The following is a 20,997-nucleotide window of genomic DNA, read 5'->3' on the forward strand; positions in this document are numbered from 1 at the left end:
AGATTTAAGATAAGGGTTGGAAGGTTTAGAGGAGATGTGAGGAAAAATCTTTTCGCTCAGAGGATGGTAGGAATCTAGAACTCACTACCTGTAAAGGTGGTAAAGACAGAAACCCTTCATGACATCTAAGAAGTATTTAGATGTCCACTGGCAATGCCAAGGCATACAAAGCCAAGTGCTGACAAATAGGATTATAATAGGTGATTGTTCTTGACCAATGCAGACGTGATGGATTGCATGCTTGTTTTTATTGTATTTGCAACCAAAACGTATATGACTGTTACTGCTTGTTGCACATGAAGTGTGTTTGACGTGTTTCGGTCTGGCGTATGGTGCAGGTGTGAGATTGATATGGCATACTGCTGTATATGCATTACAGTCCAGTTAGCCTAATATTTGCTGCCGTTGACTACAGAGTCATAGAGTTGTACAGCACGGAAACAGATCCTTCAGTCCAACTCGTCCATGCCGACCAGATATCCAAAATTAATCCAGTCCCAGTTTCCAGCATTGGGCCTTATCCCTCTAAACCCTTCCTATTCATGTACCCATCCAGATGTTTTATAAATGTTGTACCAGTCTTCACCACTTCCATTCCATACATGCACCACCCTCTGAGTGAAAATGTTGCCCCTTAAGTCCCTTTTAAATCTTTCCCCTCTCACCTTAAACCCGAGCGACTCAGAGGGTGGCTGAGATTTGTCACAGTGGAATTCTGAGACATGATTAGCATGAGGTCAGCCCAATTTCATAACAGTATAACGAACTACCCAGATCTTGCAGTACACTACACTCCCTCCTTAGTTGAAAATATGCAGAGAACATCATTGATAAGAGCTATAGTGAAGTGGTCATTCCTAAGGTGCAGGCTGCAGGGAGCTGGGTGACCACCAGAAGAGGTAAAGGGGGAAGACAGATAGTATAGAGTTCCCCTGAGGCCGTTCCCCTCAATAACAGGTACACCGTTTTGGATACTGTTGTGGGAGGGATGACCTTTCAGGGGCTAGCAGCAGCACAGTCAGGTCAGTGGCACTGTGACTGGCTCTGAGGCTCCGAGGGAAAGGGTGCAGTCAGGCAGAGCGATACTGATAGGAGACTTAGTTGTGAGGGGGATAGACAGGAGATTCTGTGGCTGCAGAAGAGACACCGGGACGATGTGTTGTCTCCCGGATGCCAGGGTCAAGGATGTCTCTGAGTGGTTGCAGAACATTCTGAAGGGGGAAGCTGAACAGCCAGAGGTCATTGTGCACATCGGTACAAATGACGTAGGTAAACAAAGGATTGGGGCCCTGTGCAACGAGTATAGAGAGTTAGGTAAGAAGTTATAAAGCAGGCCCTCAAGGGTAGTGATCTCCGATGACTCCCAGTGCCACGTGCCAGTGAGGATAGAAATAGAAAGATAGGCCAAATGAATGTATGGCTGAGGAGCTGGTGTAGGGGGGCAGAGTTTTCAGTTCTTGGATCTTCTGGGGTAGAGGTGACCTGTACAAGAGAGATGGATTGCACTTGAACTGGAGAGGGTCCAATATCCTCGCGAGGAGATTTGCTTGTGTTACCCAGGAGGGTTTAAATTAGTTTGGCAGGGAGGCGAGACTCTGTAGAAGAGAGAGGCCATCAAAAAATCAGGAGAAAATATATTAGCCATGGAGAGCAAGTTTACTCTTCAGGATAGCCAGGGGCACAGGAAAGGGAAGGAAAAGACTTCTGGTTTAAAGTGCATTTATTTCAACGCACAAGGCCTGACTGGTAAGGCAGATGCACTCAGAGCATGGATTGGCCCCAGCGGACTGGGATATTATAGCCATAACAGAAACAGGGCTGAGAGAAGGGCAGGACTGGCAGCTCAGTGTTCCAGGATACAGAAACTACAGACGTGACAGAACTAAAGTAAGTGAGGAGGGGGAGTTGGTGTTTTGATAAGCGAGGACATAACAACAGGTCTTCGAGAGGATATTCTTAAGCACTGTTCTGAGGAAGGGTCACCAGACCCGAAAAGTTAACTCTGTTTTTTCCTTCCCGGGTGCTGCCAGACCTGCTGAGCTTTTCCAGCAACTTTGTTTTTGTTCCTGATTTACAGCATCCGCAGTTCTTTCGGTTTTTATCAAATGAGGCCATATGATTAGAACTTAGAAACAAAAAGGAGATGGTCACTCTGTTGGGACTGTATTGCAGACCCCAAATAGCCAGCGGGTACTAGAGGAGCAGATGTGTAGAGAGATTGCAGATACCTATAGGAATTACAGAGTAGCATTGGTTGGAGAGTTTAATTTCCTCTGTATTGACTGGGCTACCCAGGGTGTAAAAGGCCCTGATGGGGTGGAATTTGTCAAATGTGTCCAAGAAAGTTTCCAAAATCAATATGTAGAGGGCCCTACTTGGGAGGGTGCAACACTGGACCTCCTCTTAGGAAACGAAGTTGGGCAAGTGATTAAAGTGTCAATCAGAGAGCACTTTGGGTCCAGTGACCATAACTCTTTTAATTTTAACATACTTATGGAAAAAGATAGGACAGGTCCACAGGTTAAGGTTAAGAACTGGAGAGGGCCAGTTTTGGGGACATCAGGCAGGATCTAGCAGAGGTCGACTGGGTGAGTCTGTTTGAAGGAAAAGGAACGATTGGCAAATGCTTTTAAAAGTGTGATATCAAGAGTCCAGGTTAGGGTGAAGGGAAAAGCTGGCAGGTTTAGGGATCCCTGACTGATGAGGGATATTGAGGCTCTGGTCAGGAAAAAGAAGAAGGCATACATTGGGTTTAAGCTATCGGGCTCAAGTGAATCCCTAGATGACTATGAAAAGTGTAGGAACACACTCAAGGGAAATCAGAAGAACAAAAAGAGGGTATGAGATGCATCTGGCAGATGAAGTTAAAGATAATCTCAAGTGGCAAGGGAGAGAATAGATCATAGAATCCCTACAGTATGGAAACAGGCCTTTTGGCCCAACAAGTCCACACACCAATCCATCCCCCTATAACCCACCTAATCTCCACATCCCTGAACACGATGGGCAATTTAGCATGGCTAATCCACCTAACCTGCACATCTTTGGACTGTGGGAGGAAACCGGAGCACCCAGAGGAAACCGGAGCACCCAGCGGAAACTCACACAGACACAGGTAGAATGTGCAAACTCCACACAGACAGTCACCCAGCAGTGGAATTGAACCTGGGTCCCTGACGCTGTGAGGCAGCAGTGCTAACCACTGTGCCACCCCAAATTAGGGTCCCTTTAAAGATCAGCTTGGCCATCTATGTGTGGAGCCACAGGAGATAGGGGAGGTTTTTAATGAATATTTTTCTTTAGTGTTTACTGAGGAGAGAATCATGGATGCTAAGGAAATAATGGAAACAAGTTTTGGACCGCATACACAATACCAGGGAGGAGGTGTTTGCAGCCTTAAAACGCATTAAGGTGGATAAATCCCCTGGGCCCGATCAAGTCTATCTCCGGATGTTTTGGGAGGCTACGGAAGAAATTGCAGAGGCCCTTGCAGAGATTTTTGCTTCATCTTTAGCCACTGGTGAAGTTCCAGAAGACTGGAAAGTGGCTAATGTTGTTCAACATTGTTTAAGAAAGGTAGCAAAGACAAGCCAGGGACTACAGGCCAGTCAGCCTGACATCAATGGTAGGCAAGTTATTGGAGAGGATACTGAGGGACGGGGATCAACCAACATTTGGATGGTCAAGATCTGATTAGGGATCGTCGGCATGGATTTGTGCGCGGGAAGTCATGTCTAACAAATCTTTTAGAATTTTTCAAAGAGATAACCAAGAGGATGGATGAGGATAGGGCAGTGGATGTTGTCTATATGGAATTAGTAAGGTCTTTGACAAGGTCCCGTATGGCAGGCTAGTCATGAAGGTTAGGTCACATGCGATCCACGGAGAGCTAGCTAAATGGATTCAAAATTAGCTCAATGGTAGGAAGCAGAGGGTGATGGTTGAAAGTTGTTTCTTGGATTGGAGGCCTGTGACTAGTGGTGTGCCACAAAGGTCGGTGCTGGGACCTTTGTTATTTTTCATTTGCATAAATGATCTGGATGTGAATGTACAAGGCATGATTAGTAAGTTTGCAGATGATACAAAATTAGGAGATATTGTTGATAGCGCAGAAGGTTATCAAAAATTACAGAGGGATCTCGATCAGATGGGAAAGTGGTCTGACAATTGGCAAATGCAATTCAATACAGATAATTGCAAGGTGTTGTACTTTGGAAAGTCAAACCAAGGTAGGACTTATACTGTAAATGGTAAGGTCCTGAGGAGTGTTGTGGAACAGAGGGACCTGGGAGTACGAGTACATAGTTCATTGAAAGCGGGGTCACAGGTGGACAGGGTGATAAAGAAGGCATTTAGCATGCTGGCCTTCATCGGTTGAGGCATTGAGTAAAGGAGTTGGGAAACTATGTTACAGTTGTGTAAGTCGTTGGTGAGGCCGCATTTGGAATATTGTGTACAGTTTTGGTTGCCATGTCATAGGAAAGACATAGTTAAACTGAAAAGTGTGCAAAGAAAATTTACAAGGATGTTGCCAGGACTAGTGGGCCTGAGTTATAGGGAGAGGTTGGACAGGATAGGACTTTATTCCTTGGAATGTAGGACATTGAGGGGTGACCTTATTGAGGTGTATAAAATCATGAGGGACATAGATAGGATGAATGCATGCAGTCTTTCCCCAGGGATGGGGAATTAAAAACTAGATGGTCTAGGTTTAGGGTGAGAGGGAAAAGATTTAAGAAGGACCTGAGGGGCAACTTCTTCAAGCAGAGAGTGGTGCGTATATCGAATGGGCTGCCCGAGAAAGTGGTTGAAGCAGGTACAATAGCAACATTTAAAACACATTTGAATACGTACATGTATGAGACAGGTTTAGAGGGGAATGGACCAAATGCGGACAATTGGAACTAGCTGAGAGGGCACCATGGTCAGCATGGACCAGTTTGGGCCAAAGGGCCCGTTTCGATACTGTATTACTCCATGACTCTGAGGTTGTAGACTTGGTCGCCGAGCCGGTGTGTTTGGTTGCAAATGTTTTGTCACCCTGCTAGGTAATATCATCAGTGCTCCTCCGGTGAAGTGTTGGTGTTCTGTCCCACTTGTTATTTATATGCTTCGGTTTGCTGGGGTGGTTGGTATTATTTCCAGTTCTGTTTTTCAGTGGTTTGTACACAGGGTCTAATTCAATGTGTTTGTTGATGGAGTTCTGGTTGGAATACCAGGCCTCCAGGAATTCCCTGGTGTGTCTCTGTTTGGCTTGTGCGATTATCGATGTGTTGTTCCAGTCGTATTCGTGTCCCTCGTTGTGCGTGTGTAGTGAGACAAGTGAGAATTGGTCGTGTCTCTTGGTGGCTAATCGGTGTTTATGTATCCGTATTGTCAGTTTTCTTCCGGTTTGGCCAATGTAATGTTTCTCACAGTCCTTGCATGGTATTTTGTATATTATGTTAGTTTTATTTGTTGTGGGTATGGGATCCTTTACATTCATCAGGAGCTGTCGTGGGGTGGTTGTTGTTTGTGGACTACTTTGATACCTAGGGATCTGAGTAGTCTTGTGGTCATTTCTGCAATGTCCTTGATGTACAGTAGGGTGGCTAGTGATTCTGGCCGTGTTATGTCTTCCTGTTGTGGTCTGTCTCGGAGGTAACAGTGGATTGTGCTTTTCGGGTATCCATTACTTTTGAAGACGGAGTCACCACCCCACGACAGCTCCTGATGGATGTAAAGGATCCCATACCCACAACAAATCAAACTAACATAATATACAAAATACCATGCAAGGACTGTGAGAAACATTACATAGGCCAGACTGGAAGAAAACTGACAATACGGATACACAACCACCGATTAGCCACCAAGAGACACGACCAATTCTCACTTGTCTCACTACACACGGACAACGAGGGACACGAATATGACTGGAACAACACATCGATAATCGCACAAGCCAAACAGAGACACACCAGGGAATTCCTGGAGGCCTGGTATTCCAACCAGAACTCCATCAACAAACACATTGAATTAGACCCTGTGTACAAACCACTGAAAAACAGAACTGGAAGTAATACCAGCCACCCCAGCAAACCATGGTATATAAATAACAATCAGGACAGAACACCAATGCTTCACCGGAGGCACACTGACGATGTTACCTAGCAGGGTGACAAAACGTCTGCAACCAAACACACCGGCTTGGTGAGCATGTCTACAACCTTATCCACAACCTGAGCTATAAATCTTCTCGAAAACTTTAAACTCTATGACTCTATGCCCTGTAGTTTTGGAGTCCCTTATCCTGGGAAAAAGGCCTTTGCTATTCACCAATCCATGCCCTCATGATTTTATAAACCTCTATAAGGTCACCCCTCAGCCTCCAACTCTCCAGGGAAAATAGCCCTAGCCTATTCAGCCTCTCGCAATCGCTCAAATCCTCCAACCCCAGCAACATCCTTGTAAATCATCTCTGAATCCTTTCAAATTTCACAACAGGGAGACCAGAATTGAAATCAGTATTCCAAAAGTGGTCTAACCAATGTCCTGTACAGCCCATAGCATGACATTCCAACACTTATACTCAGTGTACTCAGCAATAAAGACAAGTGTACCGAATGCTTCTTCACTACCTGTCTACCTGCAACTCAGCTTTCAAGGACCTATGAACTTGCAACCCAAGGTCTCTTTGTTCGACAACACTCCCCAGGACTTTACCATTAAGTGTATAAGTCCTGCCCTGATTTGCCTTTCCAAAATGCAACACCTTACATTTATCTAAACTAAAATCCATCCATCACTTCCTTGGCCCATCTGATTAAAGTCCTGTTGTACTCCGAGTACAAGTATAACAAGCAATTAGGAAAACAAATAGTATGTTGGTCTTCATTAAAAGATTTGATTTCAGAAGTAGGGATGTCTTACTGCAGATATACAGGGCCTCAGTAAAACCACACCTAAAATACTGCTTGTCATTTTGGTCTTCCTTCCAAAGAGAAGATATACTTGCTGCAAAGGGAGTGCAGTGGAGGTTCATTCTATTCATATTGGGGATGGCAGGACTGTTGTATGAGGAGAGATTGGTTCAACTGGGCCTGTATTAACTAAAATTTCAAAGGATGAGAGGGAATCTGGTTGAAATGTATACCACTTAAACATGACTATACAGACTAGACGCAGGAAGGATGTTTCCTCTGGTTGGGGGAGTCTAGAACAGGCACTTCTGGACTATGCTTTAATAGCAAGTCTTTTTCCAGTAGTCCCCAAGTTGTATGTTTCAAAGACCTGGATATTTCCTGAGAAGTGGCCAAACCAGGAACTGGGATTTTATTGGTTGATTGATTGAAAATGAACTGTGGGAAGCTGCACTGTCGGGATGGCCGTGACTCAGAGAGAGATGGTTCAGAGAAGTGTGACTTGCTGATGATAATTGTGCCCATAAGACTGAAAGGTAACAGTTGTTATTGATACTCCTAACCCAACCTGTGTGAATAAAAAGAAAAGCGTATTGTGGAATTGTGTAGCTATGCAGTGCCACATTTGTGCAGGTACTGATGCAAATACTTGTGCTCACATACAATATATCTTTATAAAAACTGAAAGAACTGCGGATGCTGTAAATCAGGAACAAAACAGAAGTTGCTGGAAAAGCTCAGCAGGTCTGGCAGCATATGTGAAGAAAAAAATCAGAGTTAACGTTTTGGGTCTGGTGACCATTCCTCAGAACATTTTTTGACAGAGATATTTAAGGAATGGTGAAAAGTTGTGCCTCAGAATAAGAAATGATTCACTCATTCCAGTCCATGGTGGAACACAAAGAAGTCATAGGAACAAGGTTCTGAGGAAGGGTCACCAGACCCGAAACATTAATTCTGAATTTTTCTTGCTAGATGCTGCCAGACCTGCTGAGCTTTTCCAGCAACTTCTGTTTTTGTTCCTAAGATATATCTTTGTTGTATTGACTATTTAGAATGAAACTCGTGTTTGAAAGATCACTTTTATCTATATACTTCCTGCACACCTCTCAGTGCTGGATGAAATGGTGATATTATAATGTGGTTAATTCCATTCTTGCTCTGATATATTCCAAGCTCTTCTGATGTAAACTGTGAGCCATTGTCTGACATCAGCATCTCCAGCAACCCATAAATCACTAAATAGCTTCTCAAAATCTCAGTAACTTTAGCTCTTTGGTATTAACTTTCAACATTTATCTACTTGCTGTAGCTATTGACCAAAACAATATATTCTTCCCTTCTATCTCAAATGTACTCAACATGTACTCGTTCCTATGATTTCCTTGTGTTTCACCATGGACTGGAATAAGTGGATCATTTCTTATTCTGAGACACAACTTTTCAGCAATTCTTAAATATCTTTGTCTACCTTTGGATACCAAATAAATGTTTTGGCTATTGTTTCTTATGGATTTTCTCTCTGTGCTCTTAATGAAATTCCTCTCTAACAAGCTCTCTATAAACCTCAGTGGAAATAATGACTGTTAAGTTCCTTAAGTCATGGCCTTGCAACAGAGTCAGTTCGTTACTGTGGGTGGAATGCTTCTGCACATTGAGAACGATACTGAATAGCACAGGCTTCACTGAGTTGCCTCACTAATTCCTCTGGCAATTGTGTATATAATGAAATTCACAGGGTGTTGTCATCAGCAATGACTTGCTAACAAGTATGATTGCCACCTATGAAATCCCATGTCACTGGTCCTGCTGATTTAACAACATTTAATATTGTGATGACTGGTACTTTTCATGCGGTCTTTGCTTGAAGAAAACTTTGCGCTCTCTTGGCACTTCCTCAATGACACAGGTACTTTGACTGATTGCTACTGTAAGTAACTCAGCCAATTTTAACTGTATCTACTTGAGCTAATTCTTTCTCATCAGGCAAACATTGCTCCCTCCTACTATAACCAATATAATAAATAGGATGTACCATCATATCCCACCCTAATGACAACTTGACCTAACTGGGGAATTCTGTTCTTGGAATGACGTGTCAAATTCATAGCTGTTTTGAGCAAGAGAATGTGACTAAGTGAATTCTTGTACATTCCTTCACAGATAACAGACACACTGCAATTGTAATTGTCTGATTTCTACTTCTACAGTGTTTGTTGGTATTTTATGATCAACCCTATTGCTCTCGTCTTCAATGAGTTGGTGTTCTTACTCAGTGTCCTCCTGCTTGTTAACATCAATTTCTGTTTCCATCCGTCATATGTATATTTGAGGATTTCCTTACTTCAATATTTGCTTTAAATTTGGTTTTAATCTAATGCATTGCTGCAATGTGAAGCTTTGCCATGACCTGAAGCATTGCTGGTTCCTCTATCCCCACATGGTATCTGGATGTGACTGATCTTCCCACAGCCTTTCCCACTTTGACTGGAAATGGACACTTAAGTGGTCAGTAACTATCACGGCAATAGGAAGATCTACATTTCTGCTCCTCAGTTTGAGAACCTGGCTGCTATGACCTGGAACTTGCTGAAATCTGTCAGCTCAGAAAAAGAACTCCCTTACAATCCTTTTCTGCTTTATCCAGGGTAAGACCTCTCTCCCACAACAGCTTATTGCTTTTTCCCCAAAGGTGTGTTCTTTAGGCCTCCAACAAATGTGTCTCTAAGATTGACTTTTAAATTTGCAGCATACACACAATGACAAGAATTTCTCCTTATTTTGAGGATATAATCCACAACAGTCTCATTCAACACTGCTTCCTTTCAGGGAATGCAACTCTCTGCAATTCTATGCCTCGCCGTGCCATTATATGAGTCCAGAATACTTAACAGCACTAGGGTCTTGTGGGAAACATTAATTAGACACCATTTCAAGTCCTATTATGATCAGGAAAATATCTGACTATATCTTCATCTCTTATTTTATTCACTTTCAGCCAAATGTATAATTTCTGTTCTTAATTATAGCAGTCTATTTTGTTAGGGCTGCAATATTTTAAGCTACATACTATGCTGACCCATGTACCTGAATATGATGTGCACATGTCCAAATTTCTAATGACTCAAATGTCCTCAAAGTCAGCTTTAGGTGTTCCAAAAATGTGCCATGTTACTCTTCAGTCCTTAATTTCTCAAAAAGATTGCATAAGAAAGTTTAGTCTCAGCCTTGTTACTATTTTTCTGATGTACAAAGAAAAGTTTTCTTTGAATTCGTTAATGGGATATGGGCCAACATTTATTGTCCATCCCTAATTACCCTTGAGAAGGTGGTAGTGAGCTGCCTTTTTGAACTGCTGCAGGCCATGTGACATAAGTACACCCATGGTGCTGTTATGGAGAGCGTTTCAGGATTTTGACTCAGCGACAGTGAAGAAATGGTGATATACTTCCAAGTCAGGATGGTGTGTGGCTTGGTGGGAACTTGCAAGTTTGGTGTACCCTACAACTTCTCCCCTTGTCCTTCTTGTTGGTAGAGTTTGCACAAAGGTACTGTTGAAGAAGCCTTGATGAGTTATTGCAGGGTATCTTGTAGATAGGACACACTGCTACCACCATGTACAGGGAATGAATGTTTAAGGTAATCAACAGAGTGGCAGTTGAATGGGCTGCTTCATCGTGATGGTTGAGTTTCCTGTCTGTAGCTGAAGCTGCAGTGGAGAATGTTCCATTAGCCTCCTGCAGCATTGCCATGTGACTGAGAATATTGACTTCCAACAACCACAACCATTGCCTTTTTGGTTTCAGTTTTGCTAGGCTTTTTGATGTCACATTTGACCAAATCCGACCTTGGAAAGCTGTGACACACTTAGTCATGTGCTGGCTTGATGTCGAGGGCAGTCACTCTCACCTCCCCTCTGGAGTTTGGAGTGTCCATGTATAAATCAAGGGTAATGATGTCAGGAGCTGAGGGGTGCTGGCAGAACCCAAACTCTGAACATTAGTGAACAGGTTATTGCTGAGCAAGTGCCTCTTGATAGTACTAATGATGACCACTTACATCACTTCACTGATGAGTGAGCGTTGACTGTGGTGTGGTAATTGGTTGGATTGCATTTGACTTGCCCTTTGTGAACAAGATGTACCAGGGAAATTTTCCACAGTGCTGGATATGGGCCATCAATGTAAGTGTACTGGAACAGCTTGGTTAGGGCACAGCTAGTTCTGCATAGTACTCCACTGGAATGTTGTCAGGGCACATCAGCTGTCCAGTTGCAGTGCCACTAAGGTAGTTAATTGGGGTTAACCTCTGAAAACTTGATGTGACCCAAGACGGCAGTTTCCTAGTATCTCTACGTTCTCTTCATGTGAGTAACAATTTTCCCCCAGCCATTTCCTCCCTTTTTTGTTCATGGATTACCTTACATATTTCTACAAATGAGAGTATTTTGTTGAAACCAGCATGCAAGGCAATGATTTCTGCACAATGGACTCCAATGTATTCGTGCTAGTCAAAAGCACAACAGATACTAAGTAATGGACTTTAGCTGATTGGCCATCATCGTATTTATATTGCGATCCTTATCCACTAATATCTACAGATATATTACAGAGCCTTGCAACTGTTCTCACTTGATAGCTGGAGATCAGTAATTGTTGTCCAGAACTCACTCTCTAACCCAAGGATTCTTCTAATATTGGGAGAGGAGCTGATTTCTGTGACTCCAAATTCATTTCTTTACTTCTGAATCATTTTGCATTGAATTAGTGTCAAGATTAAAGTTCACTGCATCACTGGAATTGTTTAATGTTAGGTACTGTAGTACTGCATTCAAGAACACAACTGGTAGTACAAGACTGGTAGGCATGGTAGGACAAACATGTATGTGTCAACACACAAGACTTCAGTCCAAAGTTTGTTTACAGAAAAGTCATGACAGTCCCATTTTTCCCTATCTGCCACTTCTCTATTGGGTAAAATAGAATCAGGATCCTGGAAAGAAATAATTGAAAGGTTAATATGCAGCAAATTATAGTTATGAAACACTTAATTATTATCAATTAGGCTTATCATTGCCAAATGCCTGGGATAATAGTATGAAGCCTCATGGAATATATACAAAATTCAAATCAACATTCCCATTCAGTGTGATTTCCCAAGCTTTTAAAAACAGGTTTTACGTGCATATTTGGGATGCATGAGCAACAGCCCTTCAAAACCTCCAAATGTACTGTCTCCAATAAAGCAGAATTAAAACAGTTACTTGACTTACATGATTGGAGTTATATGGATGGATAAAGATAAATTAACAATGTAACTTCTCCACTCATGAACTCACATGTTTCAGTCAAGTATCACAGCTGCAAAAACTGATTACACCTCAGTTTTGAACCTTGGTTTGTCAATTAGCTGATTCCTGGTGCAGCATCAGTTGGATTGCTATTAATGACCAAATTTCTCTCGACAGTTTGCTCCTTTGGACCCTAGCATAAGCTTCCATGGGGCTGCTCTCTTTCCTGGGCATTCTAGTTGTCAGTGCTTTAGATTAAAATGTTTTAACCTTGATTGCTGTGTGACATGGATTCAAGGATGTGGTATTGAAAGTGAAAAAAACCAAGCGCACTGCATTCAGATAGTTGGCAAAGCCAAAATCTCCAATTAAATCAGAATTTTCAGTGCCAAAAGAAATAATGTCATGCATGCTTCAATAAGTCCCACACCTTACGCTACAGATACACACTAGTGATTTTTCATGCGACACTGCCAATCTGTATGTAAAAGGCTGAACTGAGAAAATGTAAGATAACAAGGTGTAGAGCTGGATGAACACAGCGGGCCAAGCAGCATCAGAAGAGCAGGAAGGCTGACGTTTTGGGCCTAGACCCTTCTTCAGAAATGTGTTCATCCAGTTCCTACAATCACTGAGAAAATGTATCCTGGTTACAGACCATGAGTGAAATGAAACCCTGCCTTTTGATGCCCCTGCAGTTTGTTACAAACTGGGAACACAAAGTGAATCCTACTAATGTAGTAAGCTTGATATTGAAGATATCTGAATTACCACTGGGAAATATGGTAGAGGTTAAACAGAGCAATATAACCTGTTTCCATTCCCTTGATCAATGGGTGATCTAATTGGAGGTAATTAAGATTATTAAAAGAGATAAGCAGTCAAAGTTTTGGAGTTAAGGTACAGATTAATGATGATGTAACTGATTGGAGGAACAGATTATGGGGATGAATGGCCAACGACAGTTGATCCAGTGTTCGATGTGTATCCTTGATTCAAATCGGTGCATTATGGCATTGAATATGAAAACAGTGCTCAAATATGTTGTTATCAGGTGACCTCATTTACGACTTTACATTAACTGAGCACAGAGATTCTGAAGAAATCAAGATCTACTTTTTAATCAAAGTAAATGTCTTCAGGTGGTTTAGAGGAATATAGAGTATTTTTCAAATGTTCTTGGGGACTTGATCAATGTTCTTTTTGACTAGATTGTAATTTCAAAATGAATCTGCACCACAACACTTGTCTCCTTTCTTTTGTCTTAAACTATCATCTTTCATCAAAAATTACCTAATTTCTTGTAAACTTACAATTCATAGTCTCTCCTGTCTCTTCCCTTCCTGTTATACAGTCATGTACCTTACATTTCACATTTAGAATGTTCTGACAAAGGGTTATTGAACTTGAAACATTAACTCTGGTTTTCTCTGTACTGATACTGCCATACCTGCTGAGTTTCTCTAGCACTTTGTTTTCCTTTGCATTTATTTAGTGCCTTTCACATCCTCAAGTAATAGCTGAACATTTTGAAGTACTTTTGATGTCTGTTGTTCTGGAAAATACCACAGTTTACACAGCAAGCTCCCACAAACAATGACATAATAAAAACCAGATGATCTGGGGATCGTGGTTGGTAGGTAAATATTGTTGTGGTTGGTTCACTTTCCGAGCTGGTTCGTTAGTTCACAGATGTTTCATTACCCTGCTGGGTAACGCTGTTGTGTTCATCGGAGGCTGCACTGATGATGTTATCCAACTGGGTAATGAAACATCTGTGAACTAATGAACCAGCTCGGCTAGCCAACCAACCACAACATCCACAACCCGAGCTACAAATCTACTCAAGAACCTTGGAGATAAGTATTGTATTGGTTCCTCAGAATAATCATTTTTCTTTAAAATAACTCTTTGAGATCTTTTACATTCATCTAAGAGGGCAGATGGAGCCTCAGTGTGTATCACATTTGCTGTTTGTGGGGGTTTGCAAAGTGTAAATTTGCATCCATGTTCTCTGCATTATAACAGCGACCACAGTTTAAAAGTACTTCTTTGGCTGCAAAGTGGTTTGGGCCCTGAGGTTGTGACAGGCCCTATAAAAATGCAAGGTCAGCACCTTGAATAACACCACATCCCATGCCGCAGAGATGAGAGAGGGCTACCACCGGAAGCACAGATGTGATCTCTACCACAAGACTCTGAACCCTCACACTTACCTGTCTGGGGCTAGACCCAGTTCTTGTGTGAGAAACTCAAAGAACTTGGCACTGTGTTGCTTGTTCTGCTCAGCTGTGCCCACCACACCAATGGAAGACACAACCAGTTGGGCACAGGGGGCTGTGCTGCCTCCAATGGCCATTAACAGGCCTGGTTTCACACTCATGTTAATTCTCTGTAAGCAGAAAAAACTTTGTTTCAGGAATAATATTTTAAAGAGGATCTTAAACTACTCTCACCACCTCACTTTCCTTCCTGGCTTCCATGTTAGTTAATATTGTTAACAGGGCTCAGGTATATCCCTCTCTCCTTCAAATCTGCTGTCACTATCTCTGTTTTTGCAAATTTCTGCCCCAACTCCATTCCCTCTTTCCTTCCCAAATTTGCCTCCTTTTTTTGTGCCCACCTGACCTGGTACTCATGTTTGAATTGCTCCAATCAGGTTTCTCACCCTGCCGCAGTACAGAAATGGCTCTTAGTTATGTCACAAATGACATCCTATGTGACAAAGACAAACCATTCCTCCGCCTCTTTCTCAAGATACTTACCTTTAAAGCAGTAGGCACCTCTCTCCTTCTCTAATGCCTCTCCACCATTGTCCAGCTGCATGGGACTGCACTAGTCTAGTTCCAGTCTTTTCTAATTATAGCCAGAGTGGCTTTTCCTCCCATTCCCACAGAGTGACTTCAGCTTCTCCCAAGGATCAATCCTTGTGCCCTTCCTGTTTCCCATCCACATACAGTCCCTTGGCATTATCTTCCAAAAAGGTGGTGCCAGTTTCCACGTGTATGCAGAATTTAGACAGCTCCACCTCTTCTGACCCCTCAATCCCAAAATTGTCAGGCGTTTATCCAAAATAAAACCAAGAACTGAAAATGCTGGAGATCTGAAACACAAAAAAAACAGACATTGCTGGAGAAACTCAGCAGATCTGGCAGCATCTGTAGAGAGAAAACAGAGTTCCCTATAATTCCCTTCCCAAATCTCTCTATCTCACTTGCCTTCTTTCAAACCCTGCTTTTTGATCAAGGTTTTGCCTATCGAACATAATGTCCTATTGTGGCTTCGAGTCATATTTTGTTTCATAATATTCTGGCAAAACACCATGGGTCACTTTATTAGTTAAAGGTGAAATATAAGTTGTTGTTTAAAAAGAGGAAGGAGTTAGGAAGGGAGGAGAATTCCAGAATTTCCAAGCTTGTCTGTCAGTATTGGAGGGGGAGGTGGGTGATTCTGTGGTATATGGCACTACCATATATGGCAACATGTAAACACCAGGATCATTCTGAGAAGTGCAAATTGATTACACTTCATCTCTTTTCCAGAGACACAAAATTCCCAGTGCAGGTTAAGCTTGTAGCATATTGGACACGTACAAAGTTGAAAGGGACATTGTTAATATGGTTTGAGACCAGCTTGACCACACCTTTGGGTGCATTACAAAGCAGACATAGACAACATACCCCAGTATAACTTCACTGGAATGATTACACAGATGGCAGAGATGGTCATGAGTGAGAACACAAGATTCTTAAAACTTTTGCCAGAACAGCAGGGGCTAAGAGGAGATTTGATAAAGGTTTCTAATGCAGTTTGATGTAACAGGCGTTGGTTTACATGGGCTCTTTGTTTTTCCATGCTTCCAATATAAAATGCTGAACCTTCGCGTTTAAATCCCACATGTTCTTTGTTTTCATCTCTCTCTAACCTCTCCTTTAGTTCGATAATTCTGTGGAAACGGTGTTCTTAGAATTCTGGCTGCGAGAGTCGCTCCCATCTCTTTACCCAATGCTGATAACCGTACCTTTAATCACGTAGTTCCCATACTGGCAACACCCCCACCTAAACTCCCACAAATGCCACTTCCTTGCCTCCTTTAAGGCACCATATAAACCCAACTCTCTGTCCAAGCATTGGATCATCCCCTCTCCTTTGGTGTGACTCACAATTCTGTCTGATTGCCTTTCTGTGAAGTACCCCAAGTCATTGTTACATAAGAATTAGGAGCAGGAGTAGGGCATTCAATCTCTGGGTTCTGCTTCACCACTTAATATGACCATGGCTGATTTCCTCTTGTCTTCAACTCCACTTTCCGGCCCACTCCCCATAACCGTGTAACCCATTATTAATTAAAAATCTGTCTATCTCTTCCTTTCAGTGTCAGGTGCCCACCACATTCTGGGGTAGTGATTTCAACAGATTCACGGCCCTTTGAGAGAAGTAATTTTTCCTCATCTCTGTTTTAAATCCGTCAACTTTAATCCTAAAACTATGGCCTCCCATTCTAGATTGTCCCAAAAGGGAAACATCTGGTCTGCATCTACTTTGTTAATCCCCTTTAGCATGTTATATACCTCGGCTGGGGGTCAGTTAGCTCAGTGGGCTGGATGGCTGATGCAGAGTGATGCCAACAATGTGGTTCAATTCCCATACTTGCCAAGGTTACCGTGAAGGACTCTCCTTCTCAACCTCAGGTTGGTGACCCTCAGGTTAAACCACCAGTTGTTTCTCTCTGAGAGAGCTGCCGTATGGTCCAGTAGGACAATAACAACCTTATATCTCAATTAGATCTCATCTTTCTAAACTCTAGCAAGTATAGATCTAAATGGCTCTACCTCTCCTCATAAGACAAGCCTTTCATGTCTGGAATTAATCTAAGGAACTTTCTCTGAACTGTCTCCAATACAGCCTACAGCCCAATGGCCTAAATGTGGACTTTCCCAGTTTCAAAATCTCCCCACCCTTGGCCTCATCCCATGACCAACCCTCCCTTTCATCCCCGCCTCCTTGACCTGACATAACCTGTCCATCTTCTCTCCCACCTATCCGCTCCTCCAACCCCACCATTGCCTATCACCTATCACTATCCCACCTACCTTCCCCAGTCCCACCCCTCTTCTCTCTGTTTATTTCTGAGCTCTCTTCCCCCTCCCCCATTTCTGAAGAAGAGTCCCGAGCCGATACATCTGCTTTCCTGCTCCTCTGATGCTGCCTGGCCTGCTGTGTTCCTCCAGCTCCACACTGTGTTATCTCTGACTCCAGCATCGGCAGTTCTTACTATCTCAAATACAATTATATCCTTCTTCAAGTAAGGGGAACACTTATATGCAATACTCCAGTAATACCAACCCTAACTCTACCACAGTGTCACCAATACCTTGTACAATTATAGTACTTCCCTACTTTTATGCTCCATTCCTATAGCAATAATGCCGAAGTTCAATTTGTCCTCTTTATTTGCTGCTGTACCCGAATACTAGCTTTCTGCAAATCATGCACAAGGACACCCAGATCCCTCTACACTGAAGCATTTTCAAGTTTCTCTCCATTTAGATAATAAGTTGTCTTTTTAGTCTTCTGGCCACAATGGATAACCTCACACTTATCCACATTAAACTCCACCTGCCAAATTTTGGTCCATTCACCTAACCTATCCATGTCCATTTGTAAATTTCTTACTTCATTGTAACTTACTTTCCCACCTATTTTAGCGTCATCTGCAAATTTGGCTATCGTATATCCAAGTAATTAATATAAATTGTAAAAAGTTAGATCCCAAGGACCTGGTTACATCTTGTCAACCAGAAAAGATTTATTTATCCTGACTCTCAGCTTTCTGTTGGTTAGCCGATCCTTTATTCAAGATAACATACTAACGCCAACCCCATGTGGTCTTGCCTTACGTATTAACATTTTGCGTGGCACCTTATCAAATGTCTTTTCAAAGTCCAGGTATACATCTACAGGGCCCACATTATTCATATTACTTGTTACATCTTTGAAGAACTGTATCAGATCAGTCAAACACAACATAGCCGTCATAAAACCATGTTGACTTTGATGGATTGTATTTGTATTTCCACATGACCTCCTATTACTACTTCCTTAATAACGGATTCTTACTGTATTGCAATGACAGATATTAAACTAATTGGTCTGTAGTTTCTTGCTTCTGCTCCTTCCCTTTTTGAATAAGGGCATTATATTGGCACTTTTCCAATCCACCAGAACTTTATCAGAATCCAGGGAATTTTCAATACTATAACCAAAGAATCCACTACATCTGCTGCCACTTTCTTTGAGATCCTAGGATGTAGGCCATCTGGGGACTAGTCTATCTTCAGTTCGTTGACTTGCTCACTGAGCTGGCTGGTTATCACACAGATGTTTCATCACCATGCTAGGTAATTTCATCAGTATGGGCTCCAATGAAGCGATGTTGTTCTACTCTGCTTGGAATGTATATGATCCAGCCTGTTAAGTTGGGTTGTTTCATGACATGTCTAGCATGGTGATGAAATGTCAGCTCAGCGAGCAAGTCAACAGCCTCATCCACAATCCGAGCTACAAATGTTCACAAGAACCTTAAATTGTCTATCTTCAGTCTCTATAGTTTGCAGTATTTTTTACCGCAGTTATATCAATTGTTTTTAAGTTCCTCAAGCCTCTGCATTATCTTTTACTGTTGGGATGGTTTCAGTGTCCTCCACCATGAAAAATGAGGAAATAGCTTGATTTAGTATCTCTGCCATTTCTGCATTCCCTCATATCAACTCCCCAGTGTCATCCTATAAGACACCAGCATTCGTTTTAGCTACTCTCTTCCTTTTTATATAGTTATTGAAGTTTTTGTTATTGTTTTTATACTTTCTGTGAGTCTTCTTTCATAATTAACCTTCACTTTTTAACTACTTTTTTTTTAGTAACTCTTTGTTGATCTTTAAAAGTTTCTCAATCCTCCAGCCTGCCAGTGATCAATTTTTTTTGCCCTTATGTTATCTTTAACTTCCTTGCTTAGCACATGAATAGTTTTTCACCAACTTAAAATCTTTCTTCCTCTCTGGAATATCTTTTAATTTGGAGGAATTGAATATCTCCTTGAGTGTCTGCCACTGTTCATCAATTTTCCTACCTTTTAGTCTTTCTGCCCAGTTCACTAGGGCCAGATCTATCCACATGTCCATTGTTTAACAACAGAACACTAGTGTGAGACTCAAGTTTCTTCTCCTCAAACTGAATTTCAAATTCTGGCGTGCTTTTATTGGTCTTCCCTGTGATATGGTGATATGCAAATAAATTGTCGTGGCCAACATATGGATGCTGTTGTTCTGTGTAAACTTCTACAGTTCTAATCCTTAGTAACAGACACAATACTCTAATCTTTCAACCAGGAAGACTTACAGAGAACTGGTGCTGATAGAGGAGGTTCCTGTTTCTCTGTGTGATCTGACTTGAAGGTATTTAGAGTATCACAATGGGGCTGGGAGCTTTCTCACAAGCTATCACCTGAAAGCATGTGAGTGAGCCACTTAGCAGTTCTTCATGTTGATAACTATTGCCATTTTATCAAGTTAAACACTAAATGTTCCCTCGTCACACTTGGATTAAAAAGTATTTACTGAAGCTTATTTTCTGTTAACCTGCACCATGGTCTTTGGACTGTACTTAATTAACTAAGCGGTGTGGCTGTCTTTTACAGGGAAGAGAATGTACACTTTGTAGTGGGCTAACAAAAACCCAGCCAGTGTTGATTCTCTAGGACCTAGAATCCAGATCTTAGTTGACTCCTGTACAATGCCCAAGAACTAATTTCCCTCTTGACATGTCTAGGTAATCATCTAACCCATTCTCAAACTTTGTCACGATCTCTGTCTGGTTTGCTTGTTCTGCCAGCATTAGGGTGCCGTGGTTAGCTGGTGCCTCACAGGACCAGGGACCCGGGTTCCATTCCACCCTTGGGCAACTGCCTGTGTGGGGTTTGCACATTCTCCCTGTGTCTGTATGGGTTTCCTCCGGGTGCTCCAGTTTCCTCCCACAGTCCAAAGATGTGCAGGTTAGGTTGGATTGGCCATGGGAAATTACCCATAGTGTCCAGGGATGTACAGGCTAGGTGGGTTAGCCATGGGAAATGCAGAGATATAGAGGTGGGGGGGTGAGTCTGGGTGGGATGCTCTTCAGGGGGTCGGTGTGGACTCGATGGGCCGAATGGCCTGCTTCCACGCTGTAGGGATTCTACGATTAGCATCAGAGATCCAGGCTGTAGTACCAAAGATGTTTTAAATACGCCGCCAGTCGAATACGAACACAAATTCTTGCTTCGGCCCTGACTCTGGTTTAAAGAAATCATAGTTTTGGTGGTAAAGTTAGGCTGGAGCGATGTGCAGAAAGGGTGTGAAGTGCGGAGAGGTAGTTTCATGTATACAGTGCAGCGCTCTCTCTCCCCCCGACCAGTCCCTATAACCGTGCACCCACCTCCTTGGGTTTGTCCAGGATCCTTGCAGCCGTACAGCACAGCTTGTTCAGCAGTTCTTCGGAGAACTGGCTTGCCGGCAGGTTACTCTGCAGCTCAAGGAAGGGCATTTTCACACAACGGCCGCAATCCCACTGTTACAAAGAGGAATGAGTACACTCAGACCGGGAAGTCTACAGGAGAAAAGGCGGAGCTAAAGCTATGGCCCAGTTCTGGTGCAAGGTCACAAAACCCTACAGTTTGAGCTGTCACATTCCCACACGTTGCCAGGGCTGCTCAGTATCCCCCGGTATTTTCTGTTCTCTTTTTTCTAGCAGACATTCCAGTAGCTGAAAAAT

The 20,997-nt window shown here is 42.5% G+C and overlaps 1 protein-coding gene across 1 annotated transcript; it reads right to left on the reverse strand.

Annotated features, from left to right (window-relative positions):
• Positions 1-11,683: 11,683 nt before the first annotated feature.
• Positions 11,684-20,863, reverse strand: ddt (D-dopachrome tautomerase). Its single transcript, XM_020515548.2, has 3 exons — positions 20,662-20,863; positions 14,409-14,584; positions 11,684-11,894 (listed from the first exon to the last, which is right to left on the reverse strand). The coding sequence occupies exons 1-3, from the start codon at positions 20,767-20,769 to the stop codon at positions 11,822-11,824; spliced, it is 357 nt and encodes a 118-aa protein (XP_020371137.1). The 5' UTR covers positions 20,770-20,863; the 3' UTR covers positions 11,684-11,821.
• Between the last annotated feature and the right edge of the window lie 134 nt (positions 20,864-20,997).

This window comes from Rhincodon typus, chromosome 24 (assembly GCF_021869965.1).
Source record: "Rhincodon typus isolate 14 chromosome 24, sRhiTyp1.1, whole genome shotgun sequence".
NCBI classification, from domain to species: domain Eukaryota; kingdom Metazoa; phylum Chordata; class Chondrichthyes; order Orectolobiformes; family Rhincodontidae; genus Rhincodon; species Rhincodon typus.